The 18,663-nt window shown below is 46.8% G+C and overlaps 1 protein-coding gene across 9 annotated transcripts in view; it reads right to left on the reverse strand.

The window, feature by feature from the left end:
* Positions 1–18,663, reverse strand: part of ARSG (arylsulfatase G) — a 146,565-nt gene that overhangs the window by 63,691 nt on the left and 64,211 nt on the right. For all 9 annotated transcript variants that reach the window (XM_032241904.1, XM_032241905.1, XM_032241907.1 and 6 more), the window contains exon 3: positions 3,615–3,802. In XM_032241904.1, coding sequence (XP_032097795.1) covers positions 3,615–3,802 — 188 coding nt within the window. The remainder of the gene's footprint in view (positions 1–3,614; positions 3,803–18,663) is intronic.

The following is an 18,663-nucleotide window of genomic DNA, read 5'->3' on the forward strand; positions in this document are numbered from 1 at the left end:
GAAAACAAAAGAGAGATTTTCAGAGGAATCCCTCTAGGGGTACCACGACCCCCTGAGGAGCTGATCACACACTCAACTCTTCATCGGCTTTGCCTTGTGCTGTGGACAAGCAAAGAGAGTCTGCAATGCGGTATACAAGCCAGGCTTTGCTCTCTGGGGCTGAGATGGCGTCCACAGGGACTCATAAAGGATGACTCCAGACTCACACAGGAAACCACAGTGAAAGGGGAAGACGGGCCATCACCAGGAGCCCAGAGAAGCCGGCAGGCTGCGCCTCTGCCCCTCAAAGAGGGCTCCGCAGACACAGCAACCCCGCATGGGCCATCACCCCCTCCACTTTGCCTGCCTGTACTGGGGTGCTGCAAAGGCACCAGGCAGCCCAGGGTGCAGGTGCACCTCCCCACGTGGTCTCAGAAATGCTCGCTTCCTGCCTGGTTTCATCATCTTCCTCTCTGGCCAACATCAGCAGCCCGCAGTTCAAGCACCGAGACACCTACAGGGCAGCAAATGAGGAAACTCAGATGCCTGCTGCTCCTCGGTCTGCAACTGCGTTCAATCCAGGGGAATAATTGGGCAATGTGTGGCCAGAGCTCTGACAGTGTCAGAACTCTCTGATCTGCTCTTCCGCTCTGAGGAGCAGACCCCAGGGACGTCACCCCCATGGTGAGGGGGCAAAGAAAAGAATGTGGTACAAAGATTGAGATGCCAGCAGCATTAAACCACTCAAAGGAGAGAGACTGACAGGCAACCACAGGAGTATGCCTAAGTACATTATTTGATGTGGCCTCATAAGATATTATCAAACTATTTTTCAAGACAAATGCATGGAGCAAAAATTAAGAATCGGTGAAGCTGGACGAAAAGCCCATGGGAGCCCATTATCCCCTCCTTGCAACTGCTCTATAGGATTGAGAAAAAGATTAATAAAAAATGGAGAGAAATGGGCTGTCAATTGAGTGTCTCACGCCTGTAATCCCAGCACTTTGGGAGACCGAGGCAGGCAGATCACATGAGGCCAAGAGTTTGTGACTAGTCTGGGCAACGTGGCAAAACCCCATCTCTACTAAAAATACAAAACTTAGCAAGGTATGGTGGTGCACATCTGTCATCCTGACTACTCGGGAGGCTGAGGAAGGAGAATCACTTGAACCCAGGAGGTGGAGGCTGCAGTGAGCAAGATCATACTACTGCGCTCCTGCCTGGGCAACAGAGTGAGACTTTATCTCAAACAAACAAACAAACAAGTTGAGAGAAATGGATTAAGCATTATGTGGAATACTTTGATTAAACATTACATGGGAATATGACATATTAAAATAATGAAAATTATTGTTTAATCATAAAAATTATAATATGTAAAATTATGTTACATGGAAACATAGAATAACGTGAAGGGGGAAAAAGTGGAGCCCAGTGATATGCGCATAACCAGGCAAAAAACACATAAACAAGAACCAAGATTAGAAGCAAAGTGTGACGCTGGGGGCAGTGGCTCACGCCTATAATCCCAGCACTTTGGGAGGCTGAGGCGGGTGGATCACGAGGTCAGGAGTTCAAGACCAGCCTGGGCAACATGGTGAAACCTTATCTCTACTAAAAATATAAAAATAGCCAGGTGTGGTGGCACGTACCTGTAATCCCAGCTACTCAGGAAGCTGAGCAGAAGGATCACTTGAACCCAGGAAGCAGAGGTTGCAGTGAGCTGAGATCACACCACTGCACTCCAGCCTAGGTGACAAAATGAGACTCCGACTCAAAAAAAAAAAAAACAGTGGGAGTGTTGTAAATGGATCTTATATTCCTTTGATGGGTCTTTAATTTTTTCATAAAAGTGTGCTTTATTTCATAATTTCAACAGGTGGGTATGCTTAAATATCCAGTCCAAGACATGCAAAAGGTATCGTGAGTGGTAAGGGGTAAGGAACGGCAGCTAAACAGTCAAGCTGCAAACAATTGGTTACTTAGAGTTTAAATTCATGAAGAGGGAGGGGCATGAGAACAAATCCAGCTCCAGGAGAAGCCAGGCCCCCTACTGCAGTGTAAGGACTGAGTCTGGGACTGCCCTGGGACCAAACCCTTCCTGGCTATGAGGTTTTTTATTTATTTATTTATGTTTAGATACAGGGTCTCACTATGGCCCAGGTGGGTCTCAAACTCCTGGGCTTAAGGGATCCTCCCGCCTCAGCCTCTTTAAGTGCTGGGATTACAGGTGTGAGCCACCTCGTTCAGCCGGCTGTGAGGTTTACACGGACACATGTAACTGGCCTAGTTGGGAAAGTCAGCCCACAGTGGGAGTTTCACAAATGGTGTCTTGGTGTTGATGTTGTTAACATAATGACTCCTTGGGGTATGGAAAGAAAGGGATTGGAAAAAGAGAAGGTTTGGACCTTAATTGGTCTCTCCTACAGCCTGGGACATCCCCTCCTGAGATAAGGAATGCTGTACTCCAGGTTGAGCATCCGTAGAAGGATGTCGGGCTCTTTAGCCCAGAGTGGGACAAGAGGGCCAATACCAGACGCACCAGCCCTGGGTGGAATAACCTCCTACAGGTTCACATGGTTCAGACACCGAAGACACACAAGGGCCAACCACTTGTGGTCGCACCCTCCCTTGCTATTTCCTGTATGGTGGAGAGAGGCAGGGATCCCAAAGGGTCCAGCTCTTTGAGAGTTAGGCTAACAAACGCAGGCAGCTGAGGATGCTTCTGGGAATACTGGGTTGTCTTGGTTCCTGGAGGGGAGATCGGCAGTGAGGCAGAGCATCAGAGCAAGGCTGGGAACAGATCTACCTGTCTAGACCTGGCCTCCACCATTCCAGATTAGACAACGTCTCTTCACCAGCCTGAAACTCAGTTCTCTTGCCAATACAATGGGAGAAATAATAATCTTCACACCAATAAACATTTAACCCAGTGCCTAGCACATCATAAATGCTGAGTAAGAGATGCCTTAAAAAAAAAAACTGTTTTAAAGGAGAGGAAGTCATTGGACAATGTGGCAGATGCTGCTGGTCTCCCACCAATGCCCATGCCCCATGTATCCTGCTAATAAAACTGTGGCATTGTTCAAAGTGTGGAAGATTAGCATGCCCAAGTTCAAGTCAGTCACTGCTGTCCCCAGTTTTTCAATCTGGGAGTGCAGCAGCGAGGTGTGGCCAAAAGACCCAGCTCTAGCCAATAAGATGTAAGTGCAAATCTTGGGGTGGGATTGGAGCTGAGCCTCCTCCCTTCTCTTCTTCCTTCCTTTAGCCAAATCCTGGTTCAGGGGCCTGAAGTTGATGAATGGCAGTCATGAGGCAGCAAGCATGAGAACAAACACCAAACACCAACATGCTAAGGATGGCAGAGTGACAGCACCTGGCTCCCGGCAGCATCTTTGAGCAACTGAGCTAATGAAAGCAACCACTTACTTGGAAACTTGCTGTGATGGAAGGAAAATAGCTCCATGCATGTTTTAATCCACTGTTAGGTCTTTTCAGTTCTCATAGCTGAGAGCATCTCTAACTCATACAGCAGACATGAACAGGAAAGCAGACAGGCAGCATGTTGGGGATTTGCAAACACAAGGCAGCTGCCACTGCAGGAAATGCAACAGGCTGACGAAGCCCAGAATTACCTATCATCCCAGTGACGTAACCTGCCTGCTGCAGCACCTCGGCCAAGGTGGTCTCGTTGAGTGGAAGGCCTCCCACAGAGGTGACTGCAAAGTTGTGCGTGACTCCATTGCGAAGGCCAAGCCGGCCAGTGAGCAAGGAAGCCCGGGAGGGCGAGCAGGTGGAGGCAGCTGCATGGAAATCCACAAACCTACACGGAAAGGAACAGTGGTCAGTTCCACACCAATCACAGGAGGCGAGAGCAAGAGAAAAGGCAATGCCCATGCAGTTCCTGGGATGCCAGTGCTCAAAGATCAAAGATCACCCAGTCATGGGAGAGGTCAGAAAATGGGATTTCTGGCCGTGCGTGGTGGCTCACACCTGTAATCCCAGCACTTTGAGAGGCCGAGGTGGGAGGATCACCTGAGGTCAGGAGTTCAAGACCAGCCTGTCCAACATGGTGAAACCCCATCTCTACTAAAAATATAAAAATTAGCTGGGCATAGCGGCCCATGCCTGTAATCCCAGCTACTCAGGAGGCTGAGGCAGGAGAATCGCTTGAACCTGGGAAGCAGAGGTTGTGGTAAGTCAAGATTGCACCACTGCACTCCAGCCTGGGTGACAGAACAAAAAACAAAAAAAAAAAAAAAAAAAAAGGAAATAGGATTTCTGGGTTTCAGGAAAATGAAACCCAGAGAAGTAACACAAGTAGTCCAGGATTATACAACCCATTCAAATGGATATAATCCAACGAATTCAGTCAATCTTATTTATTCAAAGGTTCCACATTTCCAGTGTGCCTACTTACTAACGTAGTAGTTTTTTAATCCCAAAATCAAGACTTGAGGCCATTTAGGATCATTCACGGATATGGGCAGACCTGCAAAAAGTTTGTGTTGCTTTGATGCACACGTTCTCAGTAGACACTGAACAAGGTGACCCTCTCCCTTCTGGTTTCAGCTCTCATATCATGCTGTAAACAAATGTCCACACAGTCTATTTAGAGCCACGGCTTTGCATTTTTGTGTTTCATGTCAGTGGTTTCACTGTGGAAAATGGCCCCCAGATGTAGTGCCTAAGTGCTGTGCAGTGTTCCTAAGCACTCAAAGGCTTTGATGAGCCTTACAGAGAAAATGTATGTGTTAAGGCCAGGCACCATGGCTCGTGCCTGTAATCTCAGCACTTTGGGTGGCCGAGGTGGGTGGATCACTTGAGGTCAGTAGTTCGAGACCAGCCTGGCCAACATGGTGAAACCCTGTCTCTACAAAAAACATTTTTAAAAAAAAATTAGCTGGGTATGGTGGTGGGTGCCTATAACCCCAGCTACTCGGGATGCCGAGGCAGAAGAATCGCTTCAACCCAGGAGGCAGAGGCTATGGTGAGCCGAGATCGTGCCACTGCACTCCAGCCTGGGCAACAGAGCAAGATTCCATCTCAAAAAAAAAAATTATATATATATTAAGATGTATTTACACAGAAATATTCACAAAACACAGTTACGTATTAATTTAATTAGTGAATGAAAATTTTGTGACTAGATGCTCACAGGAAGCTAACCCCATATTCTCCCTAGAAGCAAAAGAGTCAGTATTCCTAATTTTCATTACTCACAGTGGCTTTATGGAACATTATCAATAACCAGAATCCACTGAGGTCTGGCATGGTGGCTCACTCCTTTAATCCCAGCACTTTGGGAGGCTAAGGTGGGTGGGTCCCCTGAGGTCAGGAGTCCGAGACCAGCCTGGCCAACGTGGTGAAGCCCCGTCTCTACTAAAAATACAAAAATTAGCCAGGCATGGTGGTGCACACCTATAATCCCAGCTACTCAGGAGGCTGAGGCAGGAGAATCACTTGAACCCAGGGGTCAGAGGTTGCAGTAAGCCAAGATCGTGCCACTGTACTCCAGTCTGAGCAACAGAGGAAGAGTCTGTGTCAAAAATTTTTTTAAAAGAATTGACTGAATCTATTACCTATTACTGTATTCCCAGGCTTTTTTTAGACATTGTGGAGAAATACAAAAGAAGTCTAACCATTATCCCACTCTCAAGGAACAGGCAGAAACAAGACACTGAGAGATAAGACATAAGCAAATTTAAATCACAACAATGCACAATGGTATATAATGAAGACCCCCAAATAGATGGATAGAGCGCAGGGAATGGAAATCAGGAATGCTCTAGGATTGAGAAAAGGAGAGAGAACTTGATGATGGTCCAAGGATTAGAGAAATCGCTACAGAGGAAGTGGCACAGGGGTTGGAATCAATCGAAAAGATGGGAGTGTTATGAACACTTCAAAAATCACAAGGACAAGCATTCCTGGTGGAGGAACAGCAGAATATTCTTATTTTTGCAAAAGGAAACACTGAAAGGATACACTAGAAGCTAATGAAAGAATGATTTCTCAAAAAGGGAGGGAGAAACGGTACGTGGAGGGGGAAAGCAAGATTCTCTGGAATATGTTGTTAAACAGTTTGACTTTTGCACCTTGTAAATGTTTGATATGGTCAAAAAGTACAATTAAATCACAAGGGGAAAAAAAGCAGACCCTATAATTAAAAAATGAACAAAACACTGAAACAAACAAATCCAACCATATAACAAACAGGAATATGACCACACAGAGGAAAAATTCATTTCAAGTAATATTAGCACCCAGTGTTCTGGCTGTCCAACATTAGTGCGATATAATGTAAGGACAAAGAGAACCACAAAAAAAAAAAAAAAAAATTAAAATTTTTCCAAAAGCTGTTCCATTGGTAGCAACATTGGGTTCAGGATTTTCAAACTATTTTACATGACATGGTAGAGTAAAGCAAACAAGTGATTATATTAATGTTCCTAATCAGTAACCAAGATTTCCAGTGCAAAAGGTAAAGATAGAAAATAAAAGAAGATAATAAAAAACCTGTAATGTTAAAATTAATATAGAAGTCATTATGAACTCATGATTTTTAAAAATATATATTTCCTAGCTACTATCTGCCGAAAGGGCCTAGTATCATTGACACCCCGGTAGCAATGAGCATGCGACACCCCTATCATTGCTTTAAAAGGAACGATACCTTACACCATCCTGCAATAAAAGGAATCGGATCTCCTTGGAGAAATGGTTAATTCCAGATTTGAGGAATAAGTACCAGGGGAGCCTGGGACATCTGCGTGTACCAGGAAGCAAAGCCCCAAGAGCCAGCTTCGAGGGGCTCCTGCTGGCCAAACTTGGGACAATGTGGGCATCAAAAAGAACAATTAGGCCTGGCGTGGTAGCTCACACCTGTGATCCCAGCACTTTGGGAGGCTGAGGCAGATGGATCACTTAAGGCCAGGACTTTGAGACCAGCCTGGCCAACATGTCGAAATGCTGTCTGTGCTAAAACTACAAAAAATCAGCGGGACATGGTGGCACACGCCTGTAATTCCAGCTACTCAGGAGGCTGAAGCACGAGAAGCTCTTGAACCTGGGAGGCAGAGGTTGCAGTGAGGTGAGATCGCACCACTGTGCTCTAGCCTGGGAGACAGAGGGAGACTCAGTCTCAAAAAAAAAAGAATTAGTGTAATTGATTGTAAGCAATGAATAAATAAAAATCCATTAGTCCATACTGACACTCAGAAAAATTCATTTGCCATTAGAAAAGAATGTTATGCCAACTCCACACCCTAAAAATTCGTAATTAAACATTTGTCTTGACACTTTAGAATGGCCACACTCATCACTAGGTGATGAGGGAAAGCACTCCTTTACAGAAGCATGGCAGGCAGCTGGACGCAGAGAAGGGATGGCAGCCTTAGGAAATCACCATTTTTGCAACTCCACCTCCACCTCACCCAACCCAACCTCATCTATTTTTTTCTCTTTTGGGGCAGCCAAGCCCACCCATCCCCCAGCTAATAACTGATGATCAGTGGGTGTGTCGGGAGCGCTTGTTCACAGTGTCAGCCTCGGAGCGTCATAAATTGGACAGAGCTGGCGATCCCCACCTTACAAAATGATTAAGTTTAGTGTCACGCACATCAGGTACCCTGACCTTGTACATCTCCTGATGCGTTGCAAGATGAAGTTTATAAAACCAAGGATTCTTGCCAAAAGCATTTACTCTGAAACTAATCAAACTTCTAGATCTAATTTCCAGGTTACAGGAAACAGAGCTTCATAGAAAAACAAATTAAATGACACCGCAAGGAAATAATTTAACAAACCAGTATCTAGATATTCTACAAGACAACGGGTCTAGTCTCTTCAAGAAGTCAGTATCGGGCCGGGCGCGGTGGCTCAAGCCTGTAATCCCAGCACTTTGGGAGGCCGAGGCCAGTGGATCACGAGGTCAAGAGATCGAGACCATCCTGGTCAACACGGTGAAACTCCATCTCTACTAAAAATACAAAAAATTAGCTGGGCATGGTGGCACGTGCCTGTAATCCCAGCTACTCAGGAGGCTGAGGCAGAATTGCCTGAACCCAGGAGGCAGAGGTTGCGGTGAGCCGAGATCGCACCATTGTACTCCAGCCTGGGTAACAAGAGCGAAACTCCGTCCCCCCCCCAAAAAAAAGAAGTCAGTATCATGGGATAAAATGGGATTGGGGTGGGTAGTAACTCATATTAAAGGACATGAAAGGACAAAACCACATGGAATATGTGATCCTTGACTGGCCAGCAATTCAAATAAACTGACAGCACATTTGGGGCTATTTAAGGGGATTTTAACACAGACCCAATGTAAGATATCAGGGAATTTTTGTTCATTTTCTGTGTATAATCATATTATTATAGGTATATGGGAGAATATTCTTCCTCTATTTTATTTTATTTATTTATTTTGAGACAGAGTCTCGCTCTGTCACCCAGGCTGGAGTACAGTGGCACGATCTCCACTCCCTGCAACCTCCCCCTCCCAGGTTCAAGCAATTCTCCTGCCTCAGCTTCCAGAGTAGCTGGGATTACAGGCGTTCACCACCATCCCCAGCTAATTTTTGTATTTTTAGTAGAGACTTGGTTTCACCATGTTGGTCAGGCTGGACTCGGACTCCTGACCTCAGGTGATCCACCTGCCTCATCCTCCCAAAGTGCTGAGATTACAGGCATGAGCCACCACGCCTGGCCCCTCTTTTTTATTTTTAATCTTTTTTCTTTTTTTTTTAATTATAGAGATGAAGTCTCACTACATTACCCAGGCTGGTGTCAAACTCCTGAGCTCAAGCAATCTCTCGCCTTGGCCTCCCAAAGTGTTAGGATTACAGGCATGGGCTACCAAGCTTGGCCAAGAATATTATTAAGAGATGCATACTGTAGTATTTATAATGGTCACGAGGTTTGTATCCTGTAAATAATTCAGAGAAAAAATGTTTATAGATGGAGCAAATATAAGCAAAAACAGCAACATTTTAAAAACAGAGGAGTATGCTGATGTTCATTTTACTATTCTTTCAATTTTTCTTTAGGTTTGAAGTGTGTCATATTAAAAAGTTTTTAAAATTATAAGGTCTGGACTCTATAATGAACAGGGCAATGACAGAGGGGGTGGTCAGGAGCCCAGCATCATCCCATCTCAGCCTTCTGAGTAGCTGGGACTACAGACGTATGCCCCCATCCCCAACTGATTTTTGTATTTTTGTAGAGACGGGTTGCGCCATGTTGCTCAGGCTGGTCTTGAACTCCGGGCTTAAGCGATCCACCCACCTCAGCTTCCCAGAGTACTATAATCACAGGCATAAACCACCATACTTGGTGCCCTATGAGTTTCCAATGTGTTCACACCCCTCAAAGATGCCCCATGGAGATGCCTTCTGTATGGTTACAGTGAGCAGGGAAGTCAGTATTGCAGACTGTGCCCTGTACCACCTTGGCCTCTGCCAAGGTGATGGCCCTGGATAGCAATGATGTCTGTAATGGACAAAGTAGATCGCTTCCTTTTCTCTTCTTTCTTTTGTTGTCTCTTTCCTTTAGATAAAGAAATTACAGCCAGGCGTGGTGGCTCACGCCTATAATCCCAGCACTTTGGGAAGCCGAGGTGGGCAGATCACAAGGTCAGGAGTTCGAGGCCAGCCTGGCCAACGTGGTGAAACCCCATTTCTATTGAAGACACATAAAAGAATTAGCCAGGCATGGTGGCACACACCTGTAATCCCAGCTACTCGGGAGGCTGAGGCAGGAAAATCGCTTGAACCCGGGAGGCAGAGGTTGCAGTGAGCCGAGGTTGTGCCATTGCACTTCAGCTGAGTGACAGGCCGAGACTCTGTCTCAAAAAAAAAAAAAAAAAAAAAAAAAAAAAAAAAAAAAAAAATTACATTCTAGCCCAGAGATCATAAGGCAAAATCATTTAAAAAGTATTATCACATGGCCCAGCAATCCCACTCCTAGAAACTACACAAAAATAATTGAAATCAGGTACTCAAACAAATACTAACCCAGGCCTGTTCACAGCAGTACTATTCACAATAGTCCGCACGTGGAAACAACTCAAATGCCCATTGGTAGATGAACTGAATAAACAAATTGTAACATACCCATACAATGGACTGGAGTACTGTTACATGCTATGACAAAGTTGAACCCCAAATACATCATCATGTGTGAAAGAAGACAGGTACAAAAGGCCACATACTGTATGATTCTATTAATATGAAAGATGCAGAATAAGTCAATTATAGAGACAGAATGCAGACTGGTGGGTACCAGGGGCTGGAGAAAGGGAGAAATGAGGAGTCACTGCTTAAATAGGTTCAGGGTTTTCTTTTGGAGTGATGAGAATGTTTTGAAACTGGATGGAGGTGGTGGTTGCACAATATTATGAATATATTAAATGTCACTGAGTTGATTTTAACAGTTCAAAGTGGATAATTTTATGTTATGTATATAGTACTTGAATTTTTTTTTTTAACAAATCCTACAGACTGAGAGGAAAAGTCCCAAAGAGAACCTCTTAGGAAGGGGCCTTGGCCCGGTAAGCTGGCTATCAGGAGGTTTTCAGAGGAGAGAGTTACTGATTTATAACAAAGGAGTTCATTTATCATTTCATCCACTCCAAAAATATTTACTGAGCAGCAACAGCTACTAGGGGCAGACCCTGTAATCCATGTTAAGGAGGCAAAGAAAAGGTCCCTATCCTCAACGACCTTCCTATTTCAATTTCAAACAAAAGTCCAAAGAAGTCATTTCCATTTTACAACTAATACCGCCATTTTTTAGCTTGAACTATGAACATGGCACTTTACGTGTGCTAAGTCATTTAATGGCATTAAATGTCCCTCCTGGGAGAGCCCTAGGATAGGCTAATATAAGGGTTCCCATATATAGATGAAGAAACAAGCCAGGGAGAGGTTAAAGACCTTGCCTTGGCTGGGCACAGTCACTCACGCCTGTAATCCCAGCACTTTGGGGGGCTGAGGTGGGTGGATCACCTGAGGTCGGGGGTTCGAAACCAGCCTGACCAACATGGAGAAACCCTGTCTCTACTAAAAAAAAATACAAAATTAGCTGGGCATGGTGGTGCACACCTGTAATCCCAGCTACTTGGGAGACTGAGGCAGAAGAATCACTTGAGCCCAGGAGGCGGAGGTTGCGATGAGCCAAGATCGCGCCATTGCACTCCAGCCTGGACAACAAGAGCAAAACTCCATATGAAAGAAAAGAAAAGGAAAGACCTTGCCTCACACTGCTGGAAGGGGTAGAGCCACAATTTGTTTCCAGGCAAATCCAGTCCATGCTCCTGGCCGTGGCACCCTGCAGTCAGGTATCCAAGGGCACACCCTGGGACTCAGGCCTGTCCAATTCCACATCCTATACATGTGTCATTAATCCATGCTGCCTCTACTAAGAAGTCCAGGCACTTGTCTTGAAAGTTGAAGGGAAGGGGCAGGGGAGACTCACCCACTCCACAGCTAATCTTGGAAGGAGGAAACCCATAAGAGATAAAGTGAAGTTTTAAAGTAGAGAGGAAAGTACGCCCAGTCCCCCAGGCCTAATGTAAGGGAGGAGAGAAAAAGGAATTTGGCCTGAGCATGAGAAGAGGCCGTGAGGCTTAACCAACCAAAGACAGGTGTGGGACACACACACACACACAAACACATGTAGACAACACACATGCATGCGCACACACACACACATCTTCAAAAACAGTTCGATGTGAACTAAGGAAAGCACTAATTGGGCATGGGGAAGGCCTCATGAAATCAGATGACAACACTGGAATGATCTATTCAGGGAAGCTGGTTTTTCAAGGTTTTTGTACCTTGAAAACCATCTAGAGAAAAACCACACACCTGAATGCCTGGGGGTTTTCCTCGGAGACCTGCCTGAAGACAGGAGTTTCCGGGAGCAAGCTTGCCGGGATTCTAGGAATGCATGCTTTTGGAGAAAAAAATTGCTGCTTAGCTTCCTAATCACCAGGTGCCGGTTCAGGGTCATGATCATCCAGACGGCGCCCTGCTTCTGGAAACCTTCCTCCTTCGCCTTCTAGGAAACCCGTCTTCATCCTCCTTCGGCCTCCCTGATGGCTCCTGTTCTCCCTCCGCTGTGGGCCTGTTTTCCTTTGTCAATCTCTAAGATGTTAGATGTGCCCAGGCTCCCTCCCCAACTCTCTCTGTTGTTGTTGTTATTGTTGTTTTGTTTTTGTTCTGGGATGGAGTCTTGCTCTGTCACCCAGGCTGAAGTTCAATGACATGATCTTGACTCACAGCAACCTACGCCTCCCAGGTTCAAGTGATTCTCCTGTCTCAGCCTCCCAAGCAGCTGAGATTACAGGCACCTGCCACGACGCCTGGCTAATTTTTGTATTTTTATTAGAGATAGGGTTTCACCATGTTAGTCAGGCTGGTCTCAAATGCCTGACCTCAGGTGATCCACCCGCCTCAGCCTCCCAAAGTGCTGGAATGATAGCCCCTTTTTTTTTTTTTTTTAAAACTTCTAGTCCACTCACACACTCTGGGAAGTCTCACACAGCCCCACTCTAAACTAATGCCTAAAAGCTGATGATCCCCAAATCTGTATTTCCAGCTCAGACTTCATGTGGAGACCCCTCTGCTCCCATCCCGGACATCTCTTCCTGGCCCCTTATATGCAATAAGCCAGGACTGCCCTCAGTGTCTTCCCCTCCAAACCCTGCTCCCAACTGCCAGCCAGGGAGCTATGCCACCACCATCCACCCCACATCCCCGCAGAGAACCCATCAGGCCTGCCTAGATGCTACACTCCCCCTCATTCTCCTTGTCAAGTGGTCACCAAGTTCCACCAATTCTCCCAGACCTGCCTTTCCACTCTGCCACCCACTAGCATGGCCTCCATAGAGGTCCTTAAATGCTAGAGGCAAAGTTATTACAAAAGCCTAATCTTCCTGTCACCTCATGTCACCCTCCACACTAATATAAATATTTTTCTTTTTCTTTCTTCTTTTTTTTTTTTCAAGACACAATCTCGCTCTGTTGCCAAGGCTGGAGTACAGTGAGGCTGCAATCTCAGCTAACTGCAACCTCCGTCTCCTGGGTTCAAGTGATTCTCCTACTTCAGCTTCCTGAGTAGCTGGGATTACAGGTGTATGCCACCATGCCCAGCTAATTTTTATATTTTTAATAGAGATGGGCTTTTGCCATATTAGCCAGGTTGGTCTGGAATTCCTGGCCTCAAGTGTTCTGCCCGCCTTGGCCTCCCAAAGTGCTCGGATTACAGGTATGAGTCAGTGCCCAACCCAAATGTTTTTCTATAATGCAAATTTGATCATATCAATCCCTTACTGAAAAACATGTCTGGTGCAATGGTTCACCCCTGTAATCCCAGCACTTTGGGAGGCCGAGGCAGGTGGATCACCTGAGGTCAGGAGTTCGAGACCAGCCTGGCCAACATAGTGAAACCCCGTCTCTACTAAAAATACAAAAGTTAGCCAGGCTGGTGGTGGGTGTCTGCAGTCCCAGCTATTCGGGAGGCTGAGGCAGGATAACTGGTTGAATCTGGGAGGCAGAGGTTGCAGTGAGCTAAGATCGCACCATTGCACTCCAGCCTAGGTGGCAGAGTGAGACTCCATCTCAAAAAAAGAAAACAAAAACACAATCTTGCTCTTCCTGCTTCTCTGGGCTTATCTGCCGCCGCTGACCCCTGCCCATCTTATGCTCCCAACACAACACATTGCTCCCATGCATCTGTGCCTTTGCACATGCTGTTCTCACCACTGGGAATGTCTCTCTCCTCACTATCCTACCTTCCATTGATTGGGAAATCCCAGCTGCCTTCAAGGCCTAGATCAAGGCCTGACCTGTCTTGAAGACCAAACGTTCAAATGTTAGCACCTTGATGAAATCCTCCCTGATCTCTCCTCCTGTAACCTATCTGCCACACCCCCATGCCAGCACAGAATCGGGGTCCCCCTTCTCCATGTAATTATATATCATTCAGCATATCTCTTATAACACTCAACCACAACAGTGATAATTGCTTGAGTCCAGGAGTTTGAGACCAGCCTGGGCAATATAGGAAGACTCCTGTCTCTACAAAATATTTAAAAATTAGCCAGGTGTGGTGATACACGCCTGCAGTCCCAGCTACTTAGGGGGCTGAGGCTGGAGGACTGCTTGAACCCAGGAGTTAGAGGCTGCAGTGAACCATGATGGCACCACTGCACTCCAGCCAGGGAGACAGGGAGACTCTGTCTCCATCAATCAATCAATCAATTAATCAATCAATGAAAGATAGCCACAAATGCTTTGACAGGCCTCCCATTGAGAGGTAGGGGTCTATGTCCCCTCCCCCTGAATCTGAGTGGGTTTTGTGACTGCACTGATCAGTAGAATAATGTGGCAGTAAGTTACCCTATGCCATTTTCTGGGCTCAGGCCTTACAAGACTGGCAGCTTCTACTTCCTGTCTGGAAACACTCTATGAGCCACCATATAAGAAGCTGAACCACCCAGAGACCACCACATTGCAGAGCCCATCTGTAGGTGCTCTGGCCAGTGACCCCAGCTCAGACCTTCCCCATGGAGATGTCCAAAATGAGAGCAAGGCCATTTCAGACCTCCCAGCCTGACCATCTGCTTGCTACATTCCATGAGGGACGTCAGTCAGCACCAAATGGAAAAGAATTGCCCAACCAAGGAGTGCCTGAATTCCTTGCCACAAAAGCATGGGCTCTAAGAAAAAGAAAATGGTTGTTGATTGAACCTAAGATTGGGACTCGTTTGTTACTCAGCAATACAGAGCCAGAAGAATGTCTGTTACTCTCATAAGACAATGTTTGGTTCACTATGGAGTCCCTAGCACAGCAAAGAATAAATGGGGCACTACCAAATGTGTGCTGACTAGATGACACCACTATCCTCTTTGCTTTTGTACCAGATGACAAGGCTTGCTAGAGAGACCTGGGCCTCAGTCCCAGAAGATGGGTTCATTCCCTGATGCTGTTTTTCAAGGCGACAAATGGCAAAGGGACATCATCAGAGAGCAGTGAAATCACAGCGTGAGATCTCAGCCCTGCCCATCTGGAGGCCTCGTGTGGCCTTGAAACCACAGTCTTGGAAGCTGGCCACTGATCCTTCTGTCTGACAGAATGAGGGCAGGGAAGGTGTGTGCGCCAACAGGCATCAGCGGGTTTGCACGCGTTGGGTGAGGTCCTCCCTCCGGAGCCTCAGGGAGCTCCTGGCGCCACCCCTGCCAGCTCTTCCTTCCTGACCATCAGTCCCCTGCAAGGGGGGCTGGAAGAAACACTGCAGGCTTTCTTCCCTCAATCGGTGGGGACCTTGGGTAAAACTTCCCAGCCACAGGTTTTTTTCAAAGCATCCCTGGCAGCCACACATACTGGGACCACAGACACCAAACTTCTAAGCCTGGGACGCTGATGTGGCTGGTAACTAGTAACTGCTACCCTTCCATATCCAAATCGAGTTCTAGCTATTGCTCACACCTTTGCTCCCCAAATGTTCATGTCTATCCAGCTTTTTCTGTTCTCTTCCTCCTGAGACTGAAGCACAAAGGCCCACCTGGCTCACACTCCTAAACGTTCCTTATAACAACTCTTTTTACTCTTACAGCTGACATTTATGAGTTATGACACTTATGAGTTATTATGACTATAATCCAGGCACTTTTCCAAGCACTTCACTTCCATTAAGGCATAAGCCTCTGTTGCCCCTGGCTTCACTTTGGTCTGAATTTGTAGCTCTATACACGCTGCCCCAAACTTACTGGTGTCATCTCTTTATCCATCACAACAGAACCAGCTTTGTAATTCACGGAACCCAGTGAAATATGAAAATGCAGGGTCAGGCTGGGCACAGTGGCTCAGGCCTGTAATCCTAGCACTTCAGGAGGCCAAGGTGGGTGGATTGTCTGAGCTCAGGAGTTCGAGACCAGCCTGGGCAACATAGTGAAACCCTGCCTCTGCTAAAATACAAGTTTCCACAAGTTTATCTGGATCCTCTTTAGATTCTTCCCCACATACCGGCTACTCCCAGACCAATCTTCCCTATCTCGGTAAACAGCACCCCCACCCTGTCACTCAGGTCACAGGAATCCGAGGTTGCTCTCATTCCCTTCTCCCTCTCCACAGGTAAATTATTAGCATGTCCTATCAACTCAACTTCCAAATATATCCAGAATATATCAATTTATCTCCATGTATCTGCTCATGTCCTCGTCCAAGCAACCATCGTCTTGTTACCCGTCTTGTATCCAGGGCCATCATGTTGAACAATCCTAGGGGACGCCATTCATACCACCGTCCAGAGGTGAGCAATGTACAGTCTCCCCAGCTATAGGCGGCAGCTCTACTTACTCCCCCGCCCGTTTCCAATTCCTGTCTCCCATTCCCCCCCCCCCCTTTTTCCCTGGGGGAGACAAAAGAATCTTTAAACTTTTTTTTTTTTTTGATGGAGTCTCACTGTGCTACCCAGCTGGAGTGCAGTGGCACCATCTCAGCTCAATGCAACTTCGCCTCCCGGGTTCAAGCAATTCTCCTGCCTCAGCCTCCCAAGTAGCTGGGATTACAGGTGCACACCACCACGTCCAGCTAATTTTTGTATTTTTAGTAGAGACGGGGTTTCACCATGTTAGCCTGGTTGGTCTCAAACTCCAAACTCCTGACTGCAGATGATCTCAAGCTAGCTGGGAAGCAGCTCACCTTGGCTTCCCAAAGTGCTGAGATTACAAGAGTGAGCCACCACACCCAGCCTCTTTAAAATGTGTATCACTAGCACGAGTACAAGCTTGTCCAATCCACAGCCCATGGCCCACATGCAGCCCAGCACAAATTCATAAACTTCCTTAAAACGTTGAGTTTTTCTGTGATTTTTTCAATCTTATCATCAGCTATCATTAATGTTAGAGTATTTTATATGTGGCCCAAGACAATTCTTCTTCCGACATGGCCCAGGGAAGCCAAAAGATTAGACGGCCCCGCAATTAGTCCCTGGCTGGAAACCCTTTCATGGGTTCTTACTGCAAATGAGTCAAAGCAAATTCGAAGTCACCACAGTCTACAGGTCCTTTATCACAGCTTCCCAGCAGGGGAGCTGGAGCAGTTAGGCCCAAATGAGCCACAGATTTTCTGAAACTGTGCTCTGTCTCAGCCCCTGGGGCAGCCGGGTGGGGTCTGGGGCAACTGGAGGCACCAGAGCTGTCCTATGTGGGCTCCGTCTGTTCCCCGCCCAGCTCCGGGAAAAGAAGTCCCCTTACAGCACAGTGCGGAGAGTTTTCCACTGGCAGCCTTAGTGGAGGATCTTGGAAAGGGACACAAATGTTAGTTTCCAGGTGTGACATGGCACAGGAAAGGTGGGAAGTCGCCACCCCAGTGATCCGGACTCTGTTTGGCATCAAGCCGCTCCTCCCCAAGCTCTCTCCCCTCCAGCCAGCCAAGGTGAGTTGCTTTTTCTAGAACACCCCCAGCTGGCTCTGGCCTCAGGCCCTTCACTCCATCCTGATCACTCTGCTCTGGTCTCCACGGGGCTGGCCCGTCCTGGTCGGCTGGACTTCAGCTCTCATTTCGCCTCCTGGGGAGGTCTGCCTGACCCAGTGACACCCACAGAAGCACTGTTCGAGATTGTCCCTCACCCTTATCATATCTGACTCTATCTTGTTCAGAGATTTGTCTTCTTGCTGCTGCTGGCTCCCTTATCTAGGTTAGAGTTCCGCAAGACCAGAGGTGTGTCTGCCTAGTCCCGTCACTGCCCTGGGGTATAATTCCAGACCTCAGGAACACTGTTTCTCCACCATCAGCAGCTCCGGTCCTGCACTCTACTTGGTGAGACCTGTTTCTTCCAGTCTGGTGGGAAAGCCATAGTCTGCATGGACACCAGCTTCCTCAGCTGGGTTTTCTGCAGGTGCCATGACTTCATCCCTCCAGCAACCAGGTATGTGGACCTGAAGGCACCACTGGACATTCCTCCCTTTGTTCATCTCTCTGCCTCCCAAAAAACACGTGCATATCACCGGCCATCTCAAACTTTTCACCTACAAGCTTCTGGTCTAATTCAACCAGCCACAACAGAGCTAGCTGGGGAGATACACCCCTTTCCATCCAAGAGCTTACACCCTAGCAGAACTGCCATATGTAGATAATAAGAGAAAATAAGATGAACTCTATCTGAAAAATACAAAGAAAATGCTATGGGAAGCAGAGTGATAAGAAAGTTAAAAGCATGGGAAAACAAGCCTGAGGTCAAACACGGCCCCAACTCTGTCTAGTGTGAGACTAGACAAGTAACTCAATCTAAGCCTCAGTTATCTTCTTCTGCAAAATGGGCATAACGGGACCTACCTCACCAAGTTATTTGAAGAATTCAGTGAGATGATGTACATCAAGTAATTAGCAAAGCATCTAGCAGAGTAGGTTTTTAAAATTCATATATGGGAAGTAGAAAAGTTCCTCGGGTGGATCACGAGGTCAAGAGATCGAGACCATCCTGGTCAACATGGTGAAACCCCGTCTCTACTAAAAATACAAAAACATTAGCTGGGCATGGTGGTGCGTGCCTGTAATCCCAGCTACTCAGGAGGCTGAGGCAGGAGAATTGCCTGAACCCAGGAGGCGGAGGTTGAGGTGAGCCGAGATCGCGCCATTGCACTCCGGCCTGGGTAACATGAGTGAAACTCCGTCTCA

This window comes from Sapajus apella, unplaced genomic scaffold (genome assembly GCF_009761245.1).
Source record: "Sapajus apella isolate SASKATOON/1434 unplaced genomic scaffold, GSC_monkey_1.0 scaffold48, whole genome shotgun sequence".
Classification (NCBI taxonomy): domain Eukaryota; kingdom Metazoa; phylum Chordata; class Mammalia; order Primates; family Cebidae; genus Sapajus; species Sapajus apella.